The 16,941-nt window shown below is 39.5% G+C and overlaps 1 protein-coding gene across 3 annotated transcripts in view; it reads right to left on the bottom strand.

Annotated features, from left to right (window-relative positions):
• Window positions 1–16,941, bottom strand: part of LOC117422812 (cadherin-4-like) — a 256,978-nt gene that overhangs the window by 16,616 nt on the left and 223,421 nt on the right. For all 3 annotated transcript variants that reach the window (XM_058990899.1, XM_058990898.1, XM_058990900.1), the window contains 4 exons: window positions 16,237–16,409; window positions 9,438–9,575; window positions 3,947–4,132; window positions 24–277 (listed from right to left, as the gene is read on the bottom strand). In XM_058990899.1, the coding sequence (XP_058846882.1) occupies window positions 24–277; window positions 3,947–4,132; window positions 9,438–9,575; window positions 16,237–16,409 (751 nt within the window). The remainder of the gene's footprint in view (window positions 1–23; window positions 278–3,946; window positions 4,133–9,437; window positions 9,576–16,236; window positions 16,410–16,941) is intronic.

Consider the following 16,941-nt stretch of genomic DNA (forward strand, 5'->3'; position numbering starts at 1 on the left):
GAGGCCGCGAGGGAGCTTCTTACCTGACTATCTGCTGCACAAAGCGGTCAGGGTCTGTGGCGGAGAAGGTGCTGAGGACTGTCCCGGCAGGGACCCCCTCCTCAAAGCGGATGAGTTTGGGGTTGGATGAGAAGTACGGTGCCTCGTTGACATCCATCACTGAAATGGTAACCCCCGCGGTGGACTGGAAGGAGGACTGGATGCCGTTGGCCAAGGGAGCCTGGTTGGAGACCATTACAGTCAACATGAAGGCTCTGTTCATCTCATAGTCAACTGGCTGTTGAAAGATGGAGAGGAGACAGTGAGGTGAGGGAAACGCAGGGCTGAAGGAAGACTGTGGAGATAGAACTTTGTAATATTTGACTTAGGAATAATCTTACCATAAGGACCTGATGAGCATTTAATAGCATTTATGAATCATCTTTTAGGAATGATTACCATGGTTTAGCTTTTATGAAGGTGTAATAAATGCATCCTAGTGTGGCATGCTTTGTTTATTATCAGTAAGGGTGAATGTTTGAGAAGTTGGTCTCTCTCATGTGGGACAGTCCTTTTCAGCCCTTGTTAATTCACTGAAAAAAGCAGCACTGAGTACCTGAAGGCTCCGGAAAAATGGAATCGGGAGCCATAGCAAGTCATTAACAAACGACACAGAAAAATTTACAAAGCAATATATATATATTAAAGGTTTCCCAACAGCACTAAATCATTGTGATCCGTTGTATCTGCGAGGCATTATTGATAATCGCTCCTCATCTGTTAGGTCTGCAATTATCAGATAAATTGAGCGGTTAGTTGTTCTTCGGCAAGGAAAAGTGATAGAGAAAACAGCTGGGCTCCCTGTTACAGCCAAACAGATCCTCTGCCATTAATTCACTTTTTGAGATTTACATATTCATTCTACGTTACGATTTACATATTTTAATTGCTAATTAAAAGTGTGTGGTGGAGCAGGGTGAAAGGCAGATTATCATGTAAACTCCTCCACATGCTGGAGAAACCGAGCTGATCCTGTCTCTGACTCCAGTGTTGGCAATGCAACAGGCTGATGAACAGTGTTTTAATTGGGCCAGTGCGCTCCCACAGTGAGGAATAGGAAAACTTGGCATTTACTGCCCATTCTGTCTGAATGGACGCACTGTTTCATCAAACGTTTTGGTAGCTCTTCACGAGTTTCCGTTGTAAATCATTACCACCAAATGCTATGTTAACCTCTGGACTCACTATTTATTTCTTAGCAGACACCCTTATCCAGGGTGACTTACAATTGTTACAAGATATCACATTATTTTTACATATAATTACATTATTTTTTTACACATTATTTTTACATACAATTACCCATTTATACAGTTGGGTTTTTACTGGATCAATCTAGGTAAAGTACCTTGCTCAAGGGTACAGCAGCAGAATTATACCAAATCACATTTTTATTTACAATGAAGGGAAAACAGAATACATGTTTTCATTATAAGCATTTGAGCGACACAGTATATGTTCCCTTTATTGTAAATAAAAACGTGATTTGGTATAATTTAATCAAAACGCTATTAATAATAAATGAATCATGGTTGTAGCAGCAGTTTTGAAGTACTCTGTAAATACTTTGTCTAATAGTTAAAACGTACAATGCTCATGGGGCTGTCAAGGCTTGTTTTCAAAAGATGTCGGCACGGACATTGTATACAAACCAATGAAATACCATATATGTGTGTATATGTGTGTGTGTATATAAATATATTGTATATCGCATTGTGCAGTGTGTTCCAGTTTTTAATAATGACTAAATCATAACCAAACATCTGAAAATGTGTTCACAAGGTGTTAATAATGAAATAACTTGTTTACAAAGGCTACAGCTAACTATACTACTGTACAGGATCCTGTTATAAAGTGCTGCCACTGGGTTCAATATTCAGCCACAATATATGAATAGACATGCCACCCCAATGCATGTATTGGACCATGAATAATAAGTAATATCCGTGCTAGTTGCCAGGTGATTTTACTGCAATGTGGATGATAACTCTGAGAACAACATTGAAATTCTCTACAGAACTAAAGTCATTGTAAAAGCACATTTCTTAACAGGGGGTGCTATGTGCCAAGTCAAAATCTCTGCAGGCTTAAAAACAAAATCGCAAATGCCATTTAAAAATTGTTTTATAGGTTTTATTTGCATCAAGGACTGCATTATAGCTGGGATCACAGCGACGCTAATTGCTACATGCACTTCAATGCAGCGGTAACACAAACTGTAAACAGCTGTTGTAGTAGCTGTTGCCTCTCTGTGCTCTCTCCTCTGCACCAGGGCTCTCATCAGTATGACGTGTCTGTCCTGTTAAGAGCAACACACTTGTAAACTGAAAGAGGCCACTGCCACGCTGGATTTATTACAGTAGATCAAATATTTTGGGTGCATAAAAGCGAACATGTTTGTAATTGAGAAATCAATGTAATTTGCTGCAGTGGTCTTAAGTGTTCCTTCTCTTAGGGACGCTATGCTGCCTCTGGTTATTTTCTCATTGACACCAGCTCTGCACTATTTCCGCTTGACTGCACTTAACATAGACTGTGAGTGACATGATAGTCTAGAGCTACAATATAGACCAGCCTACTGTGAGCTACCGTCAGAGTTCTCATTTCTCAAAGTACAGCACGGGAGGCACACTGTCACTGAACCAGCAAACAGCCACATGACCATCGTGGCTTTGACTTAGGACCCATATATCAAGTGGTCCAATACACAATAAGAAAAAACATGTTAATACATCAATGCATCGACTGAGAAAGGATCTTTTACACAGAAAATATACAATAAAGAAAACAAGAAACACACGCGCCACCACATGACCTAATGTATATATCTTGTCTCTAAGTAAATTCTCTATAAATGCATATTGGATTTCCAGAGCTATGTATTCTGCATATGTATATAGATATATACTATAAGACTCCCATTGCATAGCAGTTGTCATGCTTAGACATAGTATTTAAGCAGATACTGTATTTGTACTCCAAATGAAAAGTAATGGGAGTCTGTAACAAACATAATGAAATGTTTACTTGCTGAAATACCAGTCAGCATTCTCTATGTCCAATCCATACCCATCCTTTAAATAAACATAAGGCTTCAGTGGCTGTCTATTAAAAAAAAAAAAAGAGGAGTAAAACTCCTCTTTGTTTGCAGTTTGACAGGAACAAGATCAAAGAATAAATAGAAAAATCTAGCTGTTGGATTTTGAACCTCATATAAAAGGCTTTTCTTAAGTATATATTAGCTTTGTAAAATACAAACAGCCAAGAGGATAATACCACAGGGAAATCTGTATCGGAATGGAATTTAATTTAAGACTGAAAAAAAAAGGACTTAATTTTAATTTCCTTACTTTTGTTTTTTAAGACATTAGGGGACTGGCAAACCCCCCGCCTCTTATTATCCTGTGACCCAGTCACTACAGAAAAAAAAACCCAACAGAGACCATAACAAAGCATGCCAGGCTACGTACTGTACAGTGCAGACGACAGCTGCTAGTTGAGCTAAAGAAATCATTGCTGCTCACCTGTCACACAACCTTCTCATTGTGTACTTTAAAACATTTTAATTAAGGTATCCTCGAGACTACATCTATATTTGGATTCGTGAAAGAAACCCCAATGGCAAACTGTACCAAAGAACAACTGAAAGAAAGTGAATTATAAAGACGTGCAACATTATTTATGAATTGATTTTCTCTCAGCAGTATAAATCATCTCAATAGGGAGTGGGTCACTTCTATTTACATTTTTTAGTGGCGGTATCTAGATTAAATCTGCGTTGCTTAAAACTCACTGACCTCAGCTCCTTTCTTTGTATTACATGAATACAATCATAAATATATGTCTCAAATGAGTTTTGAGTTAAAATTGGGACGGAACTGGGTCGGTGGTATGTTTCTTGGCCTACCTTCACCACGGTAACCATGCCGTCGTTTGTAACCGGGTCGGTGCGGATGGTGAAGTGTCCAGAAGGGTCTCCACTCACTATCCGGTACACAGCGTTCCAGTTTGCAGTGTGGGGCTGGTCCCTGTCAATCACTGTCAGGTTGGCAACAACTATGTTCACCTTGTTTTCTGGAACCTCTCCAGAAAACTGCAGAAAGAGAAAAAGAAAAGTCAATAGAAATCAACAGTAATTTGAACATGGATTAGAATTTGCTAAACTAATTAGAATTTAGTTACATATACTGTATCTATATATACACATTTAAAACATAACACCACTATTGTATTTCCAGAAGTCTGAAATATATTGTATTTCTCTTGAAAATGACCACACAGGTGTTTGGGATCTGTTCCAGTTGAGTTCATGTCCCCTCTTCCAAACACTCCGGGTAGTTCAGTCACTGTAAGCCTGCAGACTCTTTGAAACACTTTCAGTATCGTGGAAATGAGAATGTAAATGCAACTGGCTGATCCTAGTATATTGGATTTCAAAGAACAACCAGGACTAGCTAAATTCTGAAGCGAATTCTGCAGACCAAAGCCCTCGGTTATTAAAAATGAGTCTCTATTTATTTGAAATGGTTTATTAGAAAATTGCTCGCTGACAGTAGAGAGTCACTTCCACTGTGGTCCTGTTGAACTTCTTAACTGGTTTAGAACAGAAATGTAAAAAAAAAAAAAAAAAAAAAAAAGATAAAAGTGAATTCAATTTAGTGCTATATTGTAGTCCATTAGACACAATTAACTGTAAAGTAAATTCTAATTCAAATGTATCCTGCTATGAAGAGGGGGGAATCTTTTTAGAAACCAAAACGCAGCTCGCTTGAGCCCACCCCCAGGGTGCTGTTCCTCTGCCGTTGCTATGGATTTGATGCAATGATTTTTAAGTGTTACCTTGTTACATATGTGCAAGTCTGGCAACCAGCATAGCGACGGGCTGATTTGCAGGTTTTAAGATTGAAAGCTGCTGTGGTTTAGACTATCCATAAATAATCTGGATGGGGGTTAAACCATTTCTATTCCAAAGGAGTGTCATCTTTAATCAGGGGACAGAGCACTTTGTCGCCGGCTATCTCTATAACGTGAACACAAACCTTTTCATTAATCCTTGCTGCTATTTCCAACGGTTCCATTTCATACAAATAAATCCTGTTCCTTTTTTGCTGCCACATCCTTCATGTGATGAATGACTGTGCTGAATCTTCAGCACAAAGTTCGGAGAAGAAATTTCTAATTAAGCTGTAAGAGGTGTTTGCCTGCAGAGGGTGTTGTATAACACAAACTGATACCCACAAGTGGGCTCTTTGGCTGGTCTGACCTTGATCCATTTCAATCTGATACAAAGCATTTCAGATGGCTGTATAAAATCAATAGCAGTGTCTTCTATGTATTATAATACTCTACTGAATATGTGTACACATTAAAAGAATAAGACACTAACAAATCCAAGTTCATTTCTCATTATGCCTTTGGATAGTCCCAGTGAACGTTTATAAAATATTCATTACTAGTGCTTAATAAAACTCCACATAGCTTTCCATGTACACCCTATTATATTATTTATATGATATTATACTAGGGTCATTGAAACACAAATGTTTGCATATTGCATTCTTATATTAACAAAACAGCCTTTTCTAAACTTACAAAGCAATTTATCCAGCTGCAATGCATTTGAGCCAGAACACTTGAATGAAAACCCTGTCCAGCAGAATGGGGAGGTTACCAGAATGAGATGAAAACTGGAACATTGAGAACAGGTAAGACTTACACATCTTTGACAAACTGGTTCTTTTTAATTGTAGTTTAACGCTGTTTCTTTCATCTAATTCAGACTTTAATTAATTGGGACTTAATTTATTTAACAAAGTCCCCAACGCATAATAATGTTTCTAAGAGGTGTAAAGGAAGAGTTTCCGGATTATTCATAACACTTCCTCACACAAATAGACAAAGCAATCAATGTGTGGCTTTCTCCGTTTCAATTTTCTTATGCTTGTGTAAGCGGGGAAAATAATCCGTCCCTTTATGAAAACCAAAAGGCATTTAAAAAGGATTACACCACAGCCACCCATGCAAACATTACATATGTTATGTAGGTGCAATTATAGAGAAATTAACACATGCTGCATTCTTTTGGGTTCAAATCGGTAACGCACATCCAAAGACCATAATGCTTTATTCATGCTGAAAAATAATTTGCCTCGTGGGCGAATTCTTCAAGCTATCATTCACAGGCAGCCTGATTATCTACTTCCTTCTTTCCTTCGTTTCTAAAACAGTTGCCACCAACCAGTGCCTTTCCAGAAAGTACTTGAGGCATGCAGCCAAAGAATGCCTCCTGGGGGCCTAGCACACAGTGCCATCTCCCTTCTGGGAGCCAGGATTTAAGTCATCTTGCTAGGGCCAACTAGCTCGCAACAATCATTTCAGAGAAAACAAACATGAAAAAACTATGGAATTGTATACACTCCAGTATGTCTCACAATAAAGATATAATACATCATGTGCCATCATCATACATTAAACCTGAATTAACAAGTAACTAAGGGGGTTGAACATTGGTGGCTGCTTAAGAGGTGTTTTTCTTACTCACTTGAATTGAACTGAAAATCTGTTCTGGCTGGTAAGAACAGGTGACTGTGAATCCAACTCTAGTGTCTCTATAGCAAGGTTATGTTTTATCATACGGCTGCTTGTGAGATCTAGTAAAACCGGTATGAAAAACAGCTGCAGTTATACTGTGAAAGTGCAGTGAATTGGCATAAACTGCAGAACAATGAAGTCAGACGGCTGCTAAACATGACTGTGATGTGTTAAAGGGGTCTCAGTTTGCAGTAATGCTGCAGTTGAACTGCAGGCTAAAGACATTCTCTGCAGCTGACATGGGTTAAGTAAACCTTATTTTGGCTTTGTAGCTTCTTGTAGTCTTGGAAACAGAAAAAAGCAAGGTGCGCTACCACTGAGTCTCACTATGCAGTAACCTTTGCTCCTTTCCCTGCTTACACCCTACCTTGCCTTTGCTTTGCAATAGAGGAGCTGTGGCAATAAGTGTGAATTCATCATGCTGCTCAAGGCACCTGATAATATCTAATGTAGCAAGCAACGGATGCCAGCCATTAACTATCTTAAAGCATCTTCCATTCTCAATTCATGGATGCACTATTAATATAAAACTGAGTAGCGCAGCAGGGTGCTTATTCAGGGAATGGGGAAGAAAGCTTCTTCTGTTAAAATGTCACTGGGTTAAAACAACCTGAACAGTGCACTAATGGAACATCTTACATATCCTAATACTGCATGTTTTCTGCTGCATGCAAGAGGGACCTTTTAACAAGAAGCCCAGAGGTCAAACCCCACAGGTCAAGCCCAGAAGAACTTTAGGCAGTGTGTTAATCCGATCAGTCTGCAGGGAGCCCAGTGTGAAGAGGCGGCAACCTCTGTATTCACTGCATAAAGTAAAGGCACCTTTATCTAGCTTAATAACTTGTCCAATTACTCCCCCCCCCCCCCCCCCCAGCAGAAAATTTTTCTAGCAATTAGCTAACTAGTAATTTTCATTCAGTGTTTCTTCACCTTTGAAATTGATTAATCATATTAGTGTCCAGAGCTCAGGGTAGTCTCCGAGAGGAGCTTAAATAACCTCATTCCGATTCTCTGCTCAGCTACCGAACAAAGGGAAATGATACACTGAAATGATCATTTACCTCTCAGACTTTTGTTTCCTATTTAGAGGCAATCCGAACAACTGCTGTACAGAATCAGTTGGCTCTGAGCCACTCATCCCTGTCAATGCTCCACACCAGTCAACGTCCTCCCTTGTGATGAGATACTCTGATGTTTCCCTTGACCTTTGTATGCGCCCAGCCCCTCCTTCAGGAGGCTAAGTGCTCCCTTCCTTCTAGAAGCACTCTTCCATGTTTAATTGAATCCATCACAAGAACAAAATTACCTTTTGAGTTTCTCATTGCCTGCTATCACCGGGATGCTGCTGGTTGCCGGCATGCTCCTGCGTTTCTGGAATAGGTATCATTTACTCTCCAAGACAGCATCACCGCTCTCCACCTCCTGGGCACAAGGGAGCCCCATTACCCACCAGAAGGGACAGACGTGGGCCAAAATGAGCTTGACACAGAGGGACTGTTTTATTTCTCACAAAATACATTTAAGGCAATGCATGGTTTGATGCATTTTATAATGATGCCTTTTAAAAAATATATATTATCTTCCCTGCTGGATAGACTAAGCGTGATGCAACATGCCTTTTTTCAGTTTTTCCAATTTCAACTCATTTTCACTGGGCTGTTACCCCCAGACTCTTTTCTTATTGATAGCTCCTGGGGTTTTTTTTTCAACACAGAACATTAATTTAAAAAACTGCTGCAGTACATGCTATTTAATTTATTGATTTATTTATCGAGACTTTTTGTAACATTTACATTTTTACGGCTTTTCCTTTCAGAAACAAAAGCGTGTTTTTTTTTTTACTCTGCAGAATTGAAAAATGAGCCCACATACTGTATTTTTTATTTATTTTTTGTATAATCCTTGACAAATGCTGCAGTGCAGTGCTGATAAGTAGGCAGGTTAATCTGAGAGGCTCCCTGACAGATGAGGGCCTTGGCTGCTTGCATGCCTTCACATCCTCCAGAGCCGGAGCTCAAAGAGATGCATGAGATCCTGTGTCTCCAGTGCGGCTCGGATCCAGACCGTGTGTGCAGGCCTATGCATCATTCTCCTGCTGAACAGCCCCTTCACACAGCCAGGGGCCAGACCCTACAGCGGATATTGAATTGTGACTGTGCAGGTTTGCCATCAGTTCTGGAGATCAACTTAATGTTATTCATTATCTTCAAATCATACCCATTAGCTCAGCGCACTTGCTATATTTTATAATGCTACATATTCACAGATTACATTCACCATACCCGATATAAAAATAAGCAACTGTTCCATACCAAGTTTGATTGCTCTATGACAAAAGTCTGAGAGGTAACTTACTTTTTTGCATATACTATAAATAAGTACTTGATAAGTCATATTTTTCTGATGGGCTGTGAGTACAATAAATTCTCAGAGGGGTTCTTATGCCACTTGAGAGATTTTGATAATGTGAGTTGAACGAGCACTGATAGCTTCCTCTATTAATAATTTGCAGTGATCTTAATGACTAAAAGAGTTCTGTGTTGAAAGTTGAACAAATACAGCTCAGATCTTATCTTAAAAGACAAGGAACAGTTTGGATTCCCAGTCACCCTGATGCGACGTGTCTGCCAATATCCTATCCCTTGTTTTAAACCTCCATTTCATTTGCAATGTATGTATTTGCCAAGAATATAACTCATTGAGTTAGCAAACTCTTGAGTGACCCGGGGCAACACCACTTTGCATGAGTTGTTAAAGCATGCAGCTCCTGGCCTCCAGCTTCACCCGCATGATGTAGAGCTACACACCGTGCTCGCAGTCAGTTCTGGGGGGTTGTCATTGATGTCTGTCACGCTAATGATGGCTGTGGCTGTGTTGGACAGGCCGAAGTTCAGGTTCCCTTCCATGTCGGTGGCTTGAATGATGACGCTGTACTGAGAAACTTTCTGCAAGGCAAAAAAAAAAGCATTTGCTTAAGACACAAGCTCCTATAGAAATATAACAATCAAGAATCTGATGAAATAGGACAGATATACAAGAGCTAGATAGATTGATTTATAGATGCCAGGAAGGTAAGTAACACTGATAAAATTGACAGAATGGACAGAGAAAGAGAGACAGAAAGACTGATTGAAAAAAAAAAACCATGCAGATAGATAGTTTCAAAACACCCAGACACAGGGAAACATTTCTATGTAATGGGAAGGAAAAAGATATATAGGTAAACACATATGGCAGCCATCGATAAGATTTATAGGTACGCAGACATGCAGACAGATAGATGCCTGGATTGGATAGATGACAGCTTTGTATTCTGTGAGGTAGCCAACATCTCTACTGCAGTAATGGTTTTAAAATACATCACCCCACCTCTGTGAAGTTAGGGGCTATAAAGCGAGAGTGTATGTTATGAGTGAGAGAGACATTTGTTAAAGCCTAACTGTCCCCCAGTATGCCTGTGGTGTGAGGGTGTCATCAGTCATTTTAATGGGAGCCATGGCACTTTAAAAAGAAACACTCTGTTGTACTCTGTGTCTTTTCACAGCTAAACGGCTATGAGTTAGCTAAACCACCTTGTAAAACTATATACAGTACCGTCTCTCGATTTGATTCCATTCAAGTTACTGTGGCAGCATATGTATGTGATTAAAACACCAGCAAGAGTCAGGTAAAGCATTCCTTAGGAGTAAAACATATACTGGTCAAGAAATCGCCAAGACAAGTATGACAGCAACAGCAGCATGAACAACTTAAAATCAGAAATACAACAAGTGACACATTCCAGCAAAAGATGTGATATTTGATGGTCACATAAGGATCAGTTTAAAAAACATGTATAGGTCATGATGGTTATTATTAAGTTATAACAGTTTATTACAATAACATTTTAATGACACATTACCAGTGTTAAGCTTGGTGTCATGTTATAACACAATTATACGGCTTATAAATGCCTTAGTTATATGTTCTTATAACACTGTATTACTATTAAAACTATAATTAATCAAGTAGGGCATGCCAAGGTCTGTGCTGTTTGAAATTTCTAAATGCTTTTGTCAGGACTAAATAGGCAGGTTACTGCAGCTACCGATAACATGTGAGGAGGTAAAATATAGTACTTTATATTGCCGCCACTTTAGCAAGCCCTTAGCGCCACTGCAATATTGTTGCTTCATTTAATCAAGATGTTCAGACATGGTAGACGGCCGGCAGGCAGGTGAGTCTTAATAAAAATGAGAAAAGGTGGCTGCCGACTACTATTTTAGTATTGAAGATAAGTTACCTTTTGTTCCTGTGTGGGGGGGAGGGGGGGGGGACTATTGTAATCTTTTTCAAGTGTTCAAGCCTCGTTTTGTTATATATATATATATATATATATATATATATATATATATATATATATATATATATATATTTTTTTTTTTTTTTTTGGTTAGTTTTTTTTTTACTTCTAACACGTTGCAATCTTGCTCTCTCTGTCCCATGACCTGTGAGGCATTCTAAAGCAAAGACGTTCAGCTCACAATCACTGACTGCCAAGAGGGCTTCTCTGTGCTAACTTTAGAAATTGAAAGCCTATACAGCCTTGTGGCCACTAGAGGGCACCGAATGCTCCCGTTGGCAAAGGAAAGCAAAATGAAAAACACACTGGACAAAAAAGTAAGAAGCAGCCCCCACCTCTTTTGTGTCAAGAACTCCCACTCACTGTTTTTGTTAGACAGGTACATTTCACAGGGGGCTAGACAAAGTCCCATGGTATGTTTTGTAAGAAATGTGTGCCGATTGAAAGCTCTACCATAGTAGGATTCTTGCAGGTACTGTGCTGCCCAGGCATATCTTTTATGCTTGTGTGTGTTTCCATTAATTTAGTTTGCAGATGAGCTGGTGTGTTATGGACACACAGCATGAGGAGATTCTCTTAGTGAAATAGGAACCTCTGTGTATTTATCCATAGCTTCTAACACTGAAACATACATTCCAATGTCAAACTTCTAAGTCATGTTTCATCTAGCGGCTTCATCAGTGTAACCTCTACAGATTACAAGGAAGATTTGATTTCTAATTTAATAAAGAGCTGTGCATTCTGAAGTGGTGCAGAGGAGGCACATTACGGCGAGGGAAATGCAGTTGCATTTTTATACAGCTAAAAAAAAAAATCAGCAAGGTAATCTGTGGTCTCCCAAGGTCAGGCAAAGTACAAACAGTGCAGCACACTGTTTATTTAATAGAGAACACACAATACAAACAGCCTTTTTTAGTGATGTTTACACTAAGTTAGGACCAGAGGCAGCAGCAATAGAACAATCTGTAGAAAATGTTGGTGAAACCTGTGCCAATGTGCATGTCTGGCTCCAGGCACACCCATAATCATTTCAGTATACCTACGCTCACTGTGCACGTAACAAAAGAATCGAGTATAATGAGTTTTATAGATCTCTTTTTATAGATCTCTGTTCCTGCTAAATCGTGTCACAAAGCAATAAGCAATCTTTGCTGCCACAGAGAAATACAATTTTCCCAATGCCCCCAGACATAGGGTTATAATCCATTGAGACAAACACATTCCACTCGGGTTGGCGCTCGGGTTAACCAAGAGGCTATTATATTTTTGTTTTGTTTTTATAAATAATGTTTCCCAGATCCTTATTAAGTATGAAGTAACCTTTTACTAAGTTGTGAGGCAGTGTATGTTCTGTATAGAATTAAGCTATGGTGTGGGGTGTTCCTGAAGAGCATCAGAATCTCAGGTTAGGTTATGAACTGATCAAGGCATTAGCTGAATTTATTTATCTACACATACTACTACTTTGTATATGATGGCGAATATACGATTGTAAACATCTAACACTAGTACGTACAATACTCTTTCAAATAAACGTGTTATGATTTTGAATGTGCGGTTCTTAAGAACAGTATTATTGTCATTGCTTGAGCCCGCACCTCTTTCTGTATAAATTAAGCACTGACTATAGGTAGCTTCAAGTGTAGTGTTTCAACTCGATCACATATCCATACATTTGGCTACTTTGTGTGGCTACTTTAATACATTTACCTATATTTGAGGTTAAGGTAGTCAAACAGAAAACTAAAAGTCAACCAATTAAGGACCAATTAACAAAAGAAGGTCAATTAATAACCCTCCATCAGATCTTCAGTCACTGCTGTGTCCACAACAAGAGCCTGTTCCATTTCGCTACTGTGAAGTTGTGGAATTTGGCTATGTTTTGTGACAGTAAAAATAATGCCTGGGAATCCATATGAATTCCAATAGAGTAGCTTTTCCAGGATATTCCATCGGAATCCATTGTCAAGTTGTGGCCACTACTCCAAAACACCACGATACAGCAGAACTGGAACATTTACATGGAACGTGAACCAGTGTTCCTTTTACATTCCATTTGAAGTCCGGGGAATTAAACACACACCATTTTAAGACACATAATTTGATTAAAACTGATCTTTTGGGTTTTGTTGTAAATCAATTACTCCTTGCTTTTAATTAAATATGTCTCAATTATAATTTGCTGAAACATCTCTAATTAAAATGTGCTGACAAAAAAAGCAAACGCTTGAATTGCATACCCGAGTCAGGCTCTAAATGGGACAGTCACATTCATATATGTGTGTGTCTCTATGTGTGTATTAAATTTAAAAAAAGCCCCCACCTCCTGCACAAACAAATCAAAACATAACAATACAAGCAAATAGACAGGACCCGTGAGCTCCATTTTAATTAGCATGCAAAAACAATCAGAATAGGAACTCGCTGGTCTTAATGAGTCCCTTCCTAGGCCTCCAAAACAGATCTGAAGTGTCTCATTCACCTGCTAATTAGTGCGTAAATATTCTAATTAGGAAACAACTCCAGATGAATGGGATTAGTAATAAGGACAGCTCAGGCTGGAGCAGACAAGAGACACTCACAACTCTCATGTCTTATTTAAGACCCCCCCTGACACTAGGATTCATGTTGAAATGCTGCATTTACATAGTGCTGCCTAATTAGACAAGTTTGCAATTATGTTCCAGCTCTATTTTTCCTCAACCAAGTACGACATTCCCTGCCACTCGAGAAGTCAAAGGGTAAAACATCTCTAAATGTTGGAAGAAAAAGCAAGTCGGTATTAGACGCGACTAAGAATAAGCCAAGGTCCTTATAGTTTAATCATTTTGGAAGCCTGATATGGTTAGCCTTCAGACAGTTCACATGTGCACCTGATTGCGTATCCCTATTCAGTGTTGTTCAAGCTCTCTCAATACCCCTCCCCATCCGTGCCGATAGACCTGGCCCACCTGCCCTCACCATCTGCGGCTGTGGCTCAGATGCTGGCTCCAAACAGAGGCCTTTGGCACCGTTTCCTAATCTGATCCAGTCTTGCGGATACAGGAGAGTCAGCTGTACAGAAAGCTCCCTGTGCCCTGTTCCTCAGCTGTGTACACAGCCATGGTACAGTTATTGAGAGAGATTATTGATTTGATGATGGGAAAGATCACAGAGGGACTCAGAGACAATCTGCAGGCCTTCTTCAATATTTGCAGAAGTGATTCTAGGGATCCTTTGGGCCCTCATATCCTGTACCACCTTGACCCTTTTGGATCAGCTTGGGTTATCAAGATCGCTCCCTGTGGCCCTTACAAACTAGGCCCGGCTGCAGCACTCCTGAGTGTGTAGATGGTAAACTGACTGATATGAAAACTCATAGAATTGCTTAGCTTTCGGATTTTATCATTATACAGAATGCTAACCCATCTCTGGTGTGAAGAACATTGTTGTGTCATATCATTGCAACTTGAGCCGCCAGGAGGCATTTCGGTTTCAAATTCATATAATTACCACTATGCTGATTTGTTACATCTCTCTGTACTCTGCACAAGACCCATGTCTAGTTCTGCTTTCCCTCCAGCAGTCCTTAGCAGAAAACTGGTAAATATTTGTTATTTTGTATTCTTGTTTCAATAGAGGACAGTGTGGCTGTGCACAGACAAAATAACAAATGTTGATGTCTTAACAATATCAACTGTGATGGAGCTGAAGCCATTCTCAATTTTGCTATGAGCTTAATTAGTGACTCCTGAGCATATTACCACCTGATATAATGTGATGCATTGAGTTCAAAGTAAAGTCTGGAATTGCCCAAAGTGCAATGCAATGGGAGCAATATTTCCATCACAGTAGCAACGGAACTTACCAGGATTTCTATTTAGGGTTTCAATTTAGGGTACTGGGTGATTGGGAGTTGCAGTAGCTGGAGTTTGTGTATTCCAGGCAAATGCACTCATCCCTTTATTTGTGTAGCTTACGCACGCCCATATCCCCAAGACTGAACAAGGTAAAACCAGTCCAGACAGAACACTCAACAGCTCTCCAGCAGAGACACTGCTAAGCAGAGATTCAAGTCACTTGCAAGGATGTTGAGCAAGTTCTGGCTGTGGCTAAGCTGGGAATTCTTTATCAGCAGTTAGATAGTAGCTGGAGTTTTTTATTTTTTAAGGTTTTGAATAAAACAAAACGGCACAATGTAACAGAGTTCAAATCTAAATTGAGGTGGGGATCTGTCTCACTCACACATTGCCACGGGACCTCTTTTCCAGGAAATGCTACTGGAGGCAAAAAAGCACTTTTTATTTATGCTTATCGAAAAGCTGTTTGCATGTCCTGTGGGGGAAAGAAAACTAGACACATTCATCCCAGATTCAAGCGAAAGAATAATGCTAGATAACAAGGGTATGTTTACTGTGTTTTTTTTTCCTTTATTCTCAAAGCCTTTAATGGTCAATAAATAATGCATGACATTCTTAAATATCAAAAAATCAGATTCTGTAAAGTAGAATCTTGTCTTCTGAAAACTCAACAAGGTAAAACTGTAACAAACTGAATTAAGTAGACTAACATTTTGGCTAATGGCTTGACAGAGGTATTAAACCAGTGTAACTTATGCCTACATGTTGCCCCTAAACATTGAAATCAACAAAATGCATCTTGTTACTGCAGAATGGACTATTGTGCTGTTGAAAAAGAGACATTTACTTTTCATGTCTTCTTTCATGGTTATGTTTTGTTTGTTTTGTAATTGATATGTGTAATGCATGCCCAAGACACGTATTTTATATTGCTATTTTCAATTACTGTGTTTGAGGCGGCGAGCTCAATTTCCTGAAGCCACGGACAAGGCATTCATTAGCAGCCTTGAATATGCAGGAATACAAACGGCCTCCCCTTGGGAGACGTGTGTGACACAATACCCATTATCTACTTAATCAGACACACTGACACTGATAACGGCAGCTCAGGGATGATGACTGACTTGTCAGTCACACTGTCATTATAGAAAAGTGACCTTCTAGTCATTAAAGTAATTTATGGGAATAACAGACACCTGAATATTAGCAATGTGAAAGTTGGAAAACATTTTCTTAGTCTGTCTATTACTAGGCTGCAATTTACTGAACACTTGCTTAAATTTTGATTTAACATTACCCCCCATCAGCAGCAGCAATCACACAAGTGCAGTGGTACCCAGAAATGTTATCAGTGTACTACTGATGCCTATCGACTGGGTGGGACAATTGTTCTTCATTGTGGGTCCAGTGCCCCAGCAGACCCACCTCTCTGTCCAGTCCAGCTGCCACTGTGACGATGTCCCCGGTCTCACTGTTGATGGTAAACATGTTGGGGATGGGGCTGTGTGGGGACTGGGACAGGATCCTGTATCGAACCATCCCGTTGGCTGTGGTGTCATCATCAGCATCATTTGCTGTCACCTTCATCACGTACGAACCTGAAGACAACAACAGCAATGTGATGCACACTCTCCTGGGTTTAATACACAGATATTTTATTGCAAGTGAGGTTTCTGTGAGGCATTGCAAATGCGTCACAGAGAATGTGCTAGCTTTAAGTTCATAATGTTAAAATTGTGCATTTTAGATTATCTTTTATTATCTTGGGCATTCAAGGGACCTTGCATTTTCCATGTTAACTGAGCTAAAGAGCCATCTGACAGAGAAACGCTTATCACACTCTCTCTCAAATAGGCGCCATCCTCTCGGCCACTCTCAGCAGAATTCCCTTTTCTTGGGTAAGCAAGGAGGCGCATGATGCTTGATCTGACCAGGATTGGTCTAGTTTTTCATCTGCACTGTAATTCCAGATATAGCACTATTATTTCAATGATACTGTATGTCAGAATATAATTGCAAATGGAACTTCGATTTCAAACGTCATTACATTTTAAAGGAGGGTCTTTATTTGTTCAAAGGAAAACTCTTGTAAAACGATGGGCTACAAAGGACGAGAGAAATGTTTATATA

The sequence above is a fragment of the Acipenser ruthenus genome, chromosome 18 (genome assembly GCF_902713425.1).
Source record: "Acipenser ruthenus chromosome 18, fAciRut3.2 maternal haplotype, whole genome shotgun sequence".
Taxonomy (NCBI): Eukaryota; Metazoa; Chordata; class Actinopteri; order Acipenseriformes; family Acipenseridae; genus Acipenser; species Acipenser ruthenus.